This window comes from Puntigrus tetrazona, chromosome 2, assembly GCF_018831695.1.
Source record: "Puntigrus tetrazona isolate hp1 chromosome 2, ASM1883169v1, whole genome shotgun sequence".
NCBI lineage: Eukaryota > Metazoa > Chordata > Actinopteri > Cypriniformes > Cyprinidae > Puntigrus > Puntigrus tetrazona.
Window position 1 is genome coordinate 10833255 of NC_056700.1, and position 15712 is coordinate 10848966.

A 15712-nucleotide genomic window follows, 5' to 3' on the forward strand; every position below is an offset into this window, starting at 1 on the left:
TCCTTTGCAATATAGAGCATAATCATCTCATCTGATATTGTCTAGATTATACTTGTATACACTGGAATGCGAGCCGACGTGACAAAATACAACAGAACCTATTCTGCTGTCTATACTATATATAGGAACTAACGGACTAATGGACAGGAAACTAATGCTGCTTTCTACTTATGACGTATTGACAAGTTTCAAATGATTTTCAACGGTCGCGTCCAGCAGACTTTAGTGTTACGGCGCTGTGGTTTAGACATGGTTAGTCGATATTGACGAGACTGATGCACTCGTGGATGTCTTCATAATTTTGGCAAATTTTTGCAGCTCTTTCTCTTTTACACACATGCCATACTGTATTACTGTGTCAATGTCCTTCGGTTGTCCTTTTGCTTTTGGTTTGAAAACACAATACTCCATGATTGATGTTGTCGTATTCGGCTTTGAAGCCGGATCCATTTTAACCGTGGACATAAAACCCTGATAATACCAGGCACTGTATTGCGTGCCGACAGAGCGGTGGATGTCTGCTTCCAACCCTTTAAAGTGTTTTAATCAAGCTGTGCCGAATCAAGCTCTTTTAATTTAAATCGGGGTGGTCCCTAAAAGGGTTCTTTCAGTTGAGAAGAACTGATGAATAAATTTGTTTTCTTTGCACACAAAAAGTAATCTCGTGGCTTCACGAAATTAAAGTTGTGCCACTAATGTCATATAGACTGTTGTACTGATGCCCTTTCGACGTTTCTGAGCCTGGGAACACTGCAGTTGTGTTGTTGTTGCAGGGTCAGAGAGCCCTCAGATTTAATCAAAAATATGAATAGATGAAGTCCTACAGGTTAGGAACGACATGAAGTGGTCATGTTTTGCAGAAACTAGATAAAATTTTTAAATGCTTTGTTAGCTAATAACTTTGTGTTAACTGTTGTGTTAGCTTTGCAAAAGCAGTTCTGAAGCCTACTTAAGATATAAATATTCTAGTTATATGAATGCGTATAACTAATCACTTAAAACTTGTATTACATCTTAAAAAAAGGCATAAAATGTCCATTTTAACTAAAAATTATTAACTGAAATCAAGCTGAAACAAGATAATTATTAGATGGAAAACTTAACTGAAAATTAAATATGTTGCCTTAGCAACTAACTTGAATTAATTGGAGTACTAAAATGTATTAAAATGTAAATGTAAACAAAAATCTACAAGGAAAAATGAGAAAAGTCTGAAAATAAAAAAAAATACTAATTATATAAACAAAAATGTATAAATAAAAAATCGTAACATGTTTTGCTTGAAGATTTGATGGCATTCAGTTTAAAGATTTGAAAACAATTCAGAAAATCCGACGGGGCCAAAATAATTTTCCCAGCATGGGTTTCAGTATTTAATCCAGCATGTCCATTTATTTCTGATCTAGTAATTGTGTAGCTCTGCATCTGCTTCCCTCCCAAAATGTGAAAATCATAAAACAGCCTTTTAATATTGGGCAGCACTATCATCAAATGTGTTTCACGTCTACAAGCTATGATAGGTCTGCAGATGCTTAGTTAGATTAGAAGGCTTTTTACGACTGCAAATGGGATGTAATCGAATCTTCCCTTTCACGGCAGTGAAAAGCACTTCAGGATCCACTTATCCTGAGAGAAATGCTTGAAGAAATCAGTGTAATATAGACCAACAAGATGAAAACGGGCAGTTTGGGGCAAATAGATAATCTACAAACAAAATCATCCACAGAAAATGGAATAAAGCTGAAGAAGCATTCACCTCGCAGCTCTGCCACCTGTTAGGGATGTTGGCACGAAGCTTTTGGTCACACACTACCCTCTTCATGTCCTCTATAGACGGATCAGATGGTACAAGGTCATAGTAAGGCAGCTGGTAGTCCTCATGGATGCCTGAACAAAGAGTGTAGCCCAAAAGAGCATATTTATATACGCTGTTACAATAAAAGAGTACTGAACCTAAAATGAACTGAACACTAAGTACACTCCAAAAACCTGTAACCAATCAGGGATTCATTAAAATTTGTTCTGTCAAACGATTCATTGCATCCAAAATAAAATATTTTGTTTGCGTAACTTGTGTGTACTGTTTATATTTACACACAGAGTATATATTTGAAAAATACTTATGTATATACATTTGTATTTTATATTCTTATATTTTATCATATAGTTATAAAATAATATTCTTTTTAAATATATACGTGCATGTATTTGTATTAATATATACACACACACACACACACACACACACATATATATTAAACAAAAACTTATTTTGATTAATCGTTTGCCTCCACTAATTATAATACAATATAACACATTACATATTGATTATATTCTAATCAGAAAATAATAATTTGAAATGTTTAAATGCAATAAAAAAAAAGTAGCACTGTTGTTACATACATGAAGAAAACAGATCCAGTAATTATAATTGTTTTTAATCACTGTGTCATACCTCCAACTGAACATCTGCGAGCAATTTCCCAAAACACCAGACCCAAGGCATAGATGTCAGCCCTTTTAAAAGACTCAAAGTGCTTCATGTTAATGGAGTCATCCAGCACCTCAGGGGCCATATACCTGTGAACATGACAGATGACATTAGAAAACCCTCAACTTAACACGGTGGCTCGGTTTGACAAACGTTACGAAACAACCCACTGGAATGAACTGCACATTTTCTGTGAAGAGCATGACTTTTGGTAAAATGTGCTTACAATATCTTACATGGGCTGAAATTAAGTGCGAGACAGCAAAGCAATTTTATTTGCTGTTTTTCTTCAAATAATTACCAAGATTAAAAACTGTGGAAACTGGGAAACAATAATCAAGGCGATCAGGTATTACAGTTGAATACAGAGATGCATCTCATTAGAAAGCCATTACAAAAGTTAATATTAGTTGCTTAAAAAAAACATAAACCTGGAGGGGAAAAGCAACTTTTGCTAATCAAAATCCACAATTTTCAGAATAAACAAACTGATGAATGCATGTTCAACCGTCTTGCCTCTCTAATTCAATAAATCCCAGGGTAAATTGAGAAGGACTATTGGCTATACGGAGTGCCAGGATTTCAACACCCATCAGGTTATACAAGAAAAGGGGTGAAACTAAAAAAATGTCAGATTTGAGTCTGCATATTTAGGAATGAAAGGCGACACTTATTTAAAGATGCAAAAAAAATACAGACTCACTGATGTAAGGTTTAACATTTAGCAGTATATTCATATTATATTACAGTATAATATTACTATATATTTCATATTATATTGGATCCTTAACTACTATGTATTTTTGCATCAAAAAACAAATATGATGTACTTGTGTTCATACTGTATTGCAAGACACTTGCTGATATTGAGCTGGGATACGGGTAAGGTTAGGGCCAGGTTTGGTAGTCTGGGGATTTAAGCGTGGGTTACCATCTAAAGGAAGGTAAACAGTGTAATTCTAAATGTAATTACAGACATTAAATTACAAGTTTAATTAGGTGCAGGTATTATTTTAAAATATACAATGTTAAAGCATGTATGTACACAATACACACTGTATCAAATTATTACTTTAAATCAAAGTATATAGTAGGCCACCAAAAAAAAGAAAAAAGAACTTGTTGGATAATATGTCAGAGAGGAACAGTTGCTATGGTAGGATTGCTCAAGGTGGAGCTTTAACAGTTTGGTTGCTAAAGGTGTTGCACAGTGGCATAAAACACGGTTTTCCTTTGAAAACCTTTGGGATGGAACTAGACGACATCTCTCAAGTGAGCCCTAGAGGAACAGAAGACCGGGAGGAAGCACTTTGACATTCAAAAGTCACAATCAGTTATCATCACAGCAGGACATTGGAGCGGGTGTTGTATACTGGGATATATGGATGTGTGTGTGTGGGTGTCACAGTCTGTCACAGCCGGCAGTAGTCTAGGTAAGTGTGTGTGTGTTTGTGCATGTAGCGTCCAGGGGGCACGGGAGAGAATGGGTGCACCGCTGAGAGCTTCTCATGGTAGATCTGATGTGACACACTCCTGTGGTGACAACAGGGGGAGTGGTGTCCCTGCAGCACTGTCCTTCACAACACACATCTCACCCTACAAGCGTCCTCTCTGAGAGTCATCTCAAGATCTCAGGCCTGATGGGGATTTTATCAGCAACTTCTTGAATGTGAAAATATCATGGAAATTTTGCTTTCTAAGTTCATGACCCCCTTAAATTGAAATGATGGTACATGCATATATATATATATATATATATATATATATATATATATATATATACACACATCTGTAATTAATTTATGTAATTACATTTATAATTGAACTGTTGAGCAATCCCTTACACCTTAATCCACCTTTAAACCTACCCATACCATCAAACCTGTCCCTAACCTTACCTTTACATTGTACTTACTTATCTAACATAAGTGCATAGTAGTTATGGGCACCATTTTTGTGTGACTAATTGCAATTAATTGCATACATATCATGAAATTAAGCATGCAACATTTGTCATGTTCAACCAGGGCTCCAGGCAAAAACAATATAATAACATGTTAATAATAAATGTTTTATTTTTTAAAAACAATTTCAGTCATGCTCTCATGTTTTTATGTATAAAGTGCTTTATTAGCATTTTAATCTTGTAGATGTCCTGGGAACTAAGGTTCACTTCAAGTGGGAACTTAATCACAATATCACAGACCAAAATCACTGTGGCAGCATCACTTGGTCATTGAGTGTAGTTTGGGCTTGGTGTGGTGTAGTTGTACAGTGTAGTCTTTCACACATCCAGTCTTTTTTTCTTCATTAGTAACATGCAATATTATAGGAGGTGTTACATTTTGTCTTTAGCTCCTTGTGTTGTTTTTTTATTATGTAGACAAGTGCAGCTGTTTTTTCTAGCTGATGAGTTTATAGACTGCGAATAGTTATTCTGTGGTAAATGAATTGTTGTACATTGTGACCATTTTAGTCCAGTCTGTGCCGTTGGATCTAAAATATGATCTTGCAGGATGAGACTATGTTCACACATGGTGTCTTTTTTTGAAGCTGTCAGCGTTAATTAGAATCCTATGAACTAAACAGTGTTGTCAAAAGGTCTTCAGTGTCTTTTTCTGCAGCTCAGAGCGTCTTTTCTAGATGAAAAAGTTCAACTTCACTCGTCAACCTTTTCTTGTCAGAAAAGATGCCAAGTAAGAACGTGGCATTGATGCGTGCTTTATAAGTACTAATAAACAGCAAATATTCTAGTAATAGGCATTCTATAACAAAAGTGTTATACATTTTAATCATGTTTTGACTTTTTTTTTTTAAGTATTTAGGGAACACATCATGATATTTTACATCCTGAACTAATCTTTCCCAGTCATGGTCAAATTCTCTAATATTTCTTGTTGACTTCATCAGTCATGATGCAGTATATTTATGACATTTTTAAAAAATATAATTTTAAACATAATTTTTAATGTATTATTTTATGTAGTTTTTTTTATTTTATGTAAAAGGCTAAATATTATTAAATCAAGCAGTAAAGCAGTTTTGTTGATATTCTTTATAGATTCCTTTCGAGAATTTTTCTTTTATCATAGAATGTAGTAAACAAATATTTTTTGTATTAATTGCTTTGTCAAAAGAATAAACAAAAAAAGATATCACTTTATATAAAAGAAATAAAAGATAATAAAAATAAAATAGTAATTACATTAATATATAAAGCATACTTAAATTAGGTTTTCTTTTCTAAGAAATGTATTCTTTTACCACTGAATGTCTATCATAGAATATTTGCAATTAAGTTTAAATTGCATTTGAACAAACAGCAAAAAAGAACAACAAAACAAGTCACTGACCTGTCTTCAGCACCTTCTATTTGGTTGTCGAAAAAAGTGCTTGTTATGTGACTTCTTTTTTTTTTATTTCTTACCCTCTACTTCACAGAACAATAAAAAGTAGACAGGAAAGGTGTTAGAGCGACGTTATGTCACAAAATTACAACAAACAGCCGCTAAGCGTTTTCTCATGAAATCTCACATCAGCGCCTGACTCCCTCTCTTTTAGATCTCACACAAGCTAGAATCATTGGGTGTTTCACAAAATCAATATTCTCAGGCACACAAAGCCCTCAGCTCAAGTAAACACTCCAGTTAGGAGCCGTATCGAGGTGCACTGGAATATAGATGTGAGAGAGCACGTGTCTGTCGACTGGATCTAGACATACGTCGCTGTGAATAGTGCAGAGTGATGAATTACTGACCTTTTAGTGCCCACTCTGTGGTTGGGTGCAATATCAATTGTGTCTGTGGCCGAGTCGTGGCGCACAGCCAATCCAAGGTCAGCAATGCAGCACGTACCATTCTTCTTCACCAAGATGTTTTTAGATTTCAGATCACGATGGGCAATTGCAGGCTTACCTGAGGATTTAACACGACACAGCACAGCATGAAATACGACTTCAAATGAATTGAAGGTGATCTCTTTCATCTTCGCTTTTGTTTAACAGCAATATATTTAGCTGGTCACTTTATTTCCGTAGACTTGACTGCATATAGAGCGTCGCAATTACGCTTTGTGAGAACTTGTTACACAACAATATTTCTACGAAAATCTGCAATTTCACGTAAATGTGTTTGTTTCAGAAAGGGCAAAAGAAAAGTGATCTGTGTATTGTGACTCACCCTGAGTGCCCACAATCTCCATATGTAGATGAGCCAGACCGCTGGCGGTGGAAAGGGACAGCTTGATCATGCCCTCTACTGTGACCGTGTACCTGTTCAGGTAGTCAAAGAGCGAGCCGTGCTCATGGTAATCAGAAACCAGCCACAGCTGAGTCCATGTGCCGTTATCTGAGATGCACAGAGAGAAAAAACACTGAATGCTCTGCGCTTTGAGGGATAATAGAGCGCAAGCATATTCTGAAGCATGGCTGTGCTTTACACTTCTAAATATATCAACAACTGGTAGCTTTTGTTTCTTTTTTGAGTGATTTTATAGTTGTTGTTTTTTTTTTTTTTTAAGTGAAGAGCAACTAAATGCTTACGAATTATTATTGGATGAAACTTTTCCCAGAATATTTACTAAAAGAATGCTTTTATCCATCAGATTTGTGAATGGACACAGCAATACTGTGAAAAAGGATAGTTCAGTCAAAAATGGCATTTCTTTCATCATTTACTCACTGTTGTTCCAATCAATTTCTCTTGAACACAAGTAATTCTAAAGAATGTTAGGAAGCAAACAGTTGACAGTAGCCGCTGAATTTTTCATTGTATTTTTTTCTATGCAATGCAACTGTCACCTTTAAGGCCCAGAGGTCAGCCAAGAAGCCAGAACTCATTGATCTCATGAACATGCATGTAGCCGTTAATGAAAGTCAGTAATTTGAGTTAGAATAAAAATAAAAAAAATAGAAATGTGTTACAAAAAACCCATCGATCTGCTTCAGAAGACATGGGTTCGTTTTATGACTGATATATCGGATTTATGGAGTTTCAAAATAATGATCATTACCAAGCTCGGAAGAGCCAATATAAATTTTTTAAAAACTCTTGACTGTTTTCTGTCCGAAAGAAGATAGTCAAATACACCTAGGATGGCTTGGGGCTGAGTAAACCTGTGACGGCCCATGTGGTGGCCGCACATTAAACGATCGGGTGAAATACACAATACACCAATACACTAATCTATATTTATTTATTTTGTTTAAATGGTTCATTATTATTATTTGAAATAAGACTCGTACACAGTTTGTTAGTTTATTTATTTTAAAGCAGTTAACCGTTTGGGTGCACACAAGTTGGTTTACTGTGTTTATTTGGTTTAATATATATTTCTTTGAGTTAAGTTACCATGTCGCGGTGGTGTGGAGAGTGGCAGAGGTACCGGCTGTTCCTTTGTGAGGTCCGGCAGTTTAAAGGGCGACCCGCCACCACGGCTGCTCTTTTTAGTTCCGCCCGGCTTGTTCCATCCAGCTGGGAACTTGTAGGGGAGCGCTGATGTGGTCAACTGTTTCAATTTGTTAATCTTATTTTTTCCCTTTTTGCTATATTTCTTTCTCCGTTTATGATTTATCTAAGCAACTATTTGTTATGAAATGATTTGTTGTTGTTAGATTTATGCAAGCATTTAAAATATTGATTTCCTGTGTTTCCCTCCTTGTTTCTAATGGATTAGTCCGTTTGTATATAAGTGCTCTGTCATTTTGGGGTGGGGTTGGAGTTGGTGTCGTCTTTGAGTTGCTAGTAGTTTTCTGTTCTCTGTATTTTTTGTTATTTTTGTTTTATAAGGCCTGCTTATTGATTTGGGAATTTTTGTGTGTTAATATATATTTTTGGCTCTTTATTAAAAGTATTTTTTTCCCCTTTAAACTTTGTTTGTGCTGGTGTAAGCCCTTACAATTCTAAAACCTGGTGTGATCCTCACAAGTGGTGTCAGAAGTGGGATCGTTTAACGCCAGTAAGGGCATAGTAACCAGTGCATTTGTTTTTTTTTGGCTATGAGTCGGGTTGGACGGAAAGGCCTCCCGAAGCCTGTTCTAGGAGAGCCACCTAAAGAAGCACCTGAACTACTGCAAGATGGGGACGTACAGGATGTCAGAGATGGAGATCAAGAGCTGGCAGGTAGTGAACCAACCCCCGTTGATTTGGTTGGTCTGCTTAAAGCACATATGGCACGTATGGATGCCCAGGAGGTGCAAAGGAATGCAGAGATGGCACAGCAGGAGCGACGGTTCAAAGCTCTCAACATCAGTTTGGGCTATTGCAAATGGAGGTGCAGGCCCGCACAACTCCCATTCCTCAGTCAGTAGTAATGTCACCAGATGGACTGGAACGCGCGATGAGACTGTTGGTCCGAAGGGCCATTGTTGCAGTCTAACACCTGGCAGAAAGCAGGGACTGAACCTCGTGAGACAGGTTGGTCTTCATTCAAAGAACCGAAATTAGAAAAGTTATGTGATTCTGATGATATTGAACATTTTCTAACTACTTTTGAGCGAATGGCAGTAGTATGCCGGTGGCCAAAGGAGGAGTGGGTCTTTCATCTGATTCCTCTTCTGACTGGTAAGGCCCGGGCTGCCTATGTTCATATGGATGTGGAGGATTCTCTGAGTTATGAGGAACTGAAATTGGCTGTCTTGAGAAAATATGATATTAATCGAGAAACGTATAGACAGAAGTTCCGATCACTTGAAGTGGATCCTCGTGAAAGTCCTAAAGAACTGTATGCGAGGCTAAAAGAGTTATATGGGAAGTGGATGCAGCCTAGAAGTAAGACAGTTGATGAAGTTGGAGAAGTGATTATACTTGAGCAATATTTGAGAATGCTTTCCTTTGAGCTTCAGGTTTGGATTCGGGAACATGATCCACAGACTGCTTCACAAGCTGCTGCATTGGCTGATGTGTTTGTGGCCGCCCGTAAAGGAAACCAGTCCTGGAGTTGGAAGTCTCGTCGAGAAGACCAGAGATGGGATCCATCCCAGTCAGTTCGGAAGATTTTTCCAAATGCTGGTAAGCCTCCAGGAGGAGGACCTGCCTTTGTCTCTGCTTCTAAGAACTTCAGGAAAGTGCCTGTTTGTTACCTGTGTGGGCTGGAGGGTCACACGAAACCCATGTGTCCTAAAAATGTCAGCAAAGCTACTCACCTGTGTTCTGTGCCCAGGAGTGACAGGTATATACCAAAGGCAGTTGGAGGAGCAACACCAAGGACTACTGTGGTGGTGAATGGAAAGGAGATGGATGCTTTGATTGATACAGGAAGTGAGCAAACTCTAGTACATCGAAAATACATTCCCTCCGCACTTATCCACCACTCACCAAGAAAGGCTGTGCGCTGTGTACATGGAGATGAGAAACTACTACCTACTGCTGTGATTTATTTAAAAGTGAGAGGACAGACGTATTTGATGGATGTAGGAGTCGTGGACCACCTACCCTACCCGGTAGTGCTGGGTCTTGATCTGCCAGTCCTGTTGAACTTGTTGCCGCCGGCTTCCGCCTGCAATTTGGTGACAACTCGAGCACAAGCAAAGGCGAAGGAGGAAGGAGAACTGTTGAGTACCCTGCCATTTTTCAATGAGGATGTGGAGTCTGTTAATATTGTTAAACCCAAGAAGTCACGACGTCAGAAGAGAATTGAGAAAATCCAGTATCAAGCTTCTGCAAGATCGGGAGAGACTTTGTCAGACTTTGCTCCAGAGTTCCAGCTGCCTACCAACATCAGACAGTTACAACAGGAGGATGCTAGTCTTGTCTTGTATCTGGAAAGAGCCAAGCAAGAAAATGTTGTGAACTCTTTTGCTAAGGAGAGATTTGTTTTTCGACAGGGTATACTATACCATCAGCTGGGGCAAGAGACACAATTGGTGGTACCACAATGTGTCCGTGAAGTGATTCTGACTCTGGGTCATTCGATTCCCTGGGCTGGCCACCTGGGGAGACGGAAAACCATTGCCCGGATCCGAAAATACTTCTTCTGGCCTGGTTTGATTTCAGATGTTACTCAGCATTGCAAGACCTGTCCGGAATGTCAGAAAGTCTCTCCTTACAAACCGAAACATGTTCCTCTTCAACCACTTCCACTCATAGGCACTCCCTTTGAAAGACTGGGAATGGATATTGTTGGGCCTTTGGAGAGAAGCCGTTCAGGTAATCGCTTCATGCTGGTGGTGACTGATTATGCTACCAGGTACCCAGAGGTGTTTCCTTTAAGGTCCATCAAGGCAAAATATGTGGCAACTTGCTTGTTGCAGTTGTTTTCTCGAGTTGGTTTCCCAAGAGAAGTCTTAACTGACCAGGGAACTAACTTTATGTCAAAGTTGCTGAAAGAAACATACCAACTGCTGGGCATTAAAAGTCTGAGAACCACTCCTTTCCACCCTCAAACAGATGGACTTACTGAGAGATTCAATCAAACTTTAAAACAAATGATTCGAAAGTTTGTATGTGATGCTGGGACTGACTGGGATCGATGGCTGCCTTACCTGATGTTTGCGCACAGAGAAGTGCCCCAATCCTCTACGGATTCTCCCCATTTGAATTGTTATATGGCCATGAGGTAAGAGGGCCCTCTCTTTACTTAGAGAAACATGGGAAGAAGAGCCTCAGCGAGGTGAACCAAAGAATGTAGTGGCTTATGTGATTGAAATGAGAAAACGTCTACAGAAGATGTCAGCCTTGGCTCAATCTCACTTGGCAGAAGCCCAAAAGCGTCAGAAAACTTGGTATGACAAGTCTGCTCGTGATCGACAGTTTGAACCTGGTCAGAAGGTTCTGGTGATGTTACCCAGTTGTGAAAATAAACTGTTGGTAAAGTGGCAAGGGCCATATGAGGTCAAAAGAAGATTGGGTCACACTACTTATGAAGTTGCCTTACCTGATAAAGATCGTTCAGTCGACGACGTCTGCATGTCAACTTGCTTAAGCAGTGGTTTCCTCGCCCAGATGATTCTGTCCAGAGCCTGATGATTAGGCGGGTGCAGGAGGAAGAGGAATCTGAGCAGTTCTTACCTCAACATGCTCTGGAAGGCGGGTCCCTGGACTTGAGTCACTTGTCCCCACAACAACAACAGGAGGTGAGGGACATCTGTTCCACAGAAGTCTTTTCAGAATATCCTGGATACACTACCTTGATTGAGCATAACATTGTTTTGAAACCTGATGCTGTACCACGAAGAATGAGTTACAGGATTCCTGAACGCCTGCAAGACACACTGAAACAGGAAGTGGATCTGATGATGAAGCTGGGAGTTATAGAGCCCTCTAACAGTGAGTGGTGTCATCCGGTGGTTCTGGTTCCTAAGAAGGATGGTGGTATAAGATTCTGTATTGACTTTCGTTACCTCAATTCAGTCACCAAGTTTGATGCCTACCCTACTCCACGAATTGGTGATCTCACAGACCGATTGGGTACTTCCAAGTTTCTTACCACCATTGATCTGTCTAAGGGCTATTGGCAAATTCCTTTAACCTTGCAATCCAGAGAACTGACTGCCTTTAAAACTCCCTGGGGCTTATTCCATTTTAAGGTCTTGGCATTCGGACTGCATGGGGCACCTGCCAGTTTCCAAAGACTCATGGATACTGTACTAAGAGGGTTGGACTTTACAGCCGCTTACTTGGATGACATTGTGATTTACAGCCAGACATGGGAGACCCATATTCAGCATATTGAGCAAGTCCTAAAACGTCTCAAGGTAGCGGGTCTGACTGTTAACCCTCAGAAGTGTGCTATAGCGAAGGCTGAAACGGCATCTGGGGTTTGTCATTGGCAAGGGAGTCATCAGGCCCCAAGTGGAAAAGGTACGTGCCATTAAAGAATGTCCAAAGCCACGAACTCGCAAAGAGTTAAGATCATTCTTGGGTATGGCTGGATTCTACCATCGATTCATCCCTAATTTCTCTAGTAGAGCAGCAACATTGACTGATATGGTGGGCTCTAGGAGTCCCAATCAGCTCCAGTGGACGGCAGAGACTGAGACCGCCTTCCAGGATCTTAGAACAGCCCTGAGTAAGGACGCTGTATTGCATAACCCTGACTTCCAGCAGCCCTTTGTCTTACAGACTGACGCTTCAGATCGAGGTCTGGGAGCAGTGTTGTTACAAGGTGGTCCTGATGCCCGACGTCCTATTGCTTTCCTCAGCCGTAAACTCTTCCCTAGAGAAGTCCGGTACTCTATTGTGGAAAAGGAATGCTTAGCCGTGAAGTGGGCTCTGGATTCGTTAAAGTACTACCTTTTAGGTACAGAGTTTGTTCTGGAAACGGATCACAAGGCATTACAGTGGCTTCAAAAGATGAAAGACACCAACAGTAGAATTACTCGCTGGTACCTGGCAATTCAACCCTTCAGATTCTTTATAAGACATGTCCCTGGCAAAGAGAACCTCACCGCAGATTACCTTTCCCGTTGTGCCAGTGACATTCCTGAAGGGGGGGAGTATGTGACGGCCCATGTGGTGGCCGCACATTAAACGATCGGGTGAGAAATACACAATACACCAATACACTAATCTATATTTATTTATTTTGTTTAAATGGTTCATTATTATTATTTGAAATAAGACTCGTACACAGTTTGTTAGTTTATTTATTTTAAAGCAGTTAACCGTTTGGGTGCACACAAGTTGGTTTACTGTGTTTATTTGGTTTAATATATATTTCTTTGAGTTAAGTTACCATGTCGCGGGTGGTGTGGAGAGTGGCAGAGGTACCGGCTGTTCCTTTGTGAGGTCCGGCAGTTTAAAGGCGACCCGCCACCACGGCTGCTCTTTTTAGTTCCGCCGGCTTGTTCCATCCAGCTGGGAACTTGTAGGGAGCGCTGATGTGGTCAACTGTTTCAATTTGTTAATCTTATTTTTTCCTTTTTGCTATATTTCTTTCTCCGTTTATGATTTATCTAAGCAACTATTTGTTATGAAATGATTTGTTGTTGTTAGATTTATGCAAGCATTTAAAATATTGATTTCCTGTGTTTCCCTCCTTGTTTCTAATGGATTAGTCCGTTTGTATATAAGTGCTCTGTCATTTTGGGGTGGGGTTGGAGTTGGTGTCGTCTTTGAGTTGCTAGTAGTTTTCTGTTCTCTGTATTTTTTGTTATTTTTGTTTTATAAGGCCTGCTTATTGATTTGGGAATTTTTGTGTGTTAATATATATTTTTGGCTCTTTATTAAAAGTATTTTTTCCCCTTTAAACTTTGTTTGTGCTGGTGTAAGCCCTTACAATTCTAAAACCTGGTGTGATCCTCACAAAACCTGTGGAGCAATTTTAATTTTTGGGTGAACTATTCCTTTAAGTTTATCTTAATGGAACTGAACCGCTTTCACTGATGTCTGACCTTTGTTGTCTGCAGCAATAAAGCCCAGGATGTTCTCATGACGAAGCATGACAGTCTGGTAGATCTCTGCCTCACGGAACCAAGATCGCTCCTCTCTGGAGGAGAAGATCTTCACTGCCACCTCCTCTCCACGCCAGCGGCCCCTCCACACCTCTCCAAAACGGCCTTTCCCTATACTCTCCTGGAGGATGATGGTTCTGGCAATGGTCCTCTGCACTAGCAGCGGCAAACCTAACAGTATAGGATACAAGAAACAGCAGTTAACAGCAGACAACTCATACTTTATACATCGCTTGATAACTATATTTTGTACGAATACACAGCGATGTCTACTTGTAAAAGGAGAAAGATAAGTTTTGACATTATAATGGTGTAATTACAGCATCTGCCAGCAGGGGATAACAGAGCCGTGCAAACCAGCCAAACCTTAAACCCTTGACATAAACCATGCATAATGTTTGATATGAGATCATGACAGTCATCCAGAGGCTGAAAAACAAATATTCCATCCGAGGCACTGCCAAATATACAGTATTTCTTGGCTTGGACAAAATGCCATCATGATAGCTCCTGGACTCAAATCCTGGACTAAAGATAAAGCTTGCAGTGATTTCAGCTTGGCATGAGGCTCATAACACACAGAAGGCATTAAACTGTCCATTTACACATCCTAAATTGTTCCCAAGGGTTTTTGAAAAGGAAGTTTTGGAAAATGAAATTGGCTCGAGCGTACTTTGGGGTTTATGATGGGTATTACAACAAAAACAAACTGCAAAAACATTAAATTAGCAGGGAATTTGGTGAGTGACAAAAAAAAAATGGTATAGCTGAACACGCAGATGAGGGAAACAACAACAACAAGCTATGATTTGTAAAATACCTGAGCCTGATCCAGAAGTGGTCATGTCATAGATGAGGTCCTTCAGCGTGGTGCCGTCAGCGAGGAATGGGTGGTCCATAGTGGGGTCTTCCTCACTTGGCACACGATGGTGGATGATGGAGCGATTATGGCACATGTAAAAGAGCAGCACCAGCATGCAGCTCAGTACGCAGATGGGGATGGCAATCACCGCGGCTAAGGCTATGGGACTCAGAGACTGGGGTCCAGTATCAGGCAATTCTGAAACAGGAAGAAGCAAAACACATGCTTTTTAGGCTATGAACTAGTGCTTCCCAATGAGGGGGTGAGGGCCCACTAGGCCAGGCAAACACGGATCAACTTACATAGGACCAACCTCAAATATTCTAAGAGACAAAGGAAGGCTTTTTGAGAACTACTGCTGTAAACACATTAATACAACTAAATAACTACCTTGTAATAAAAGGTATTACTCACACTATTGGTCACACTGAGACCATTTTTAGCAGAACACCAAAAGAAAGCAAAAATCAACCATTTTAATAGACACCACAAGATATTTATTCATTCTTTTGACTTTATAAAGTGTAGAGGAGTACACAGCCATCTAAACATAAAATGTCTGTTTTGTACAGCTAGTTCCTCTGCATTTCAATCTAAACCAACGCTAAGACATTTTAGCTAAATTATTGAAACAATCTATTATTATTATTATTATTATTCAAAAGGTCAAAGCAAGTGAAACTGTGGTGAAGGCTTTTCCTGTTGGTACGGGAATTTTCATGCCTGTTATTTGTCCTTTGTTAGTTCCTTTGTGAGTGTGTTTGAGCTTCAGTGTCCTACTGCAAAGTGATTGGAATTTTTATTTTTGGAATATGTGGTTAAAAACATCTGGTCTGCAGCAGTACAGATACTGCAAATGCAGAAGAATTAAATAATTTGTAGGAGAAATCTGTTCTATTTGTAATCTGTTTGGAAAAAAAGCGCTCATAACAGAAGAGCCAAGTTAACATTATATACGGTATACCACTTG

General features: G+C 39.4%; 2 protein-coding genes across 2 annotated transcripts in view; both read right to left on the reverse strand.

Annotated features, from left to right (window-relative positions):
* Positions 1-15712, reverse strand: part of tox (thymocyte selection-associated high mobility group box) — an 839643-nt gene that overhangs the window by 609924 nt on the left and 214007 nt on the right. The window lies entirely within an intron of this gene.
* The window catches only part of LOC122359216 (TGF-beta receptor type-1-like), a 30486-nt gene that overhangs the window by 2145 nt on the left and 12629 nt on the right, over positions 1-15712 (reverse strand). The window contains 6 exon segments of the mRNA XM_043259526.1: positions 1757-1887; positions 2456-2580; positions 6249-6405; positions 6670-6837; positions 13821-14051; positions 14701-14940. Coding sequence (XP_043115461.1) covers positions 1757-1887; positions 2456-2580; positions 6249-6405; positions 6670-6837; positions 13821-14051; positions 14701-14940 — 1052 coding nt within the window.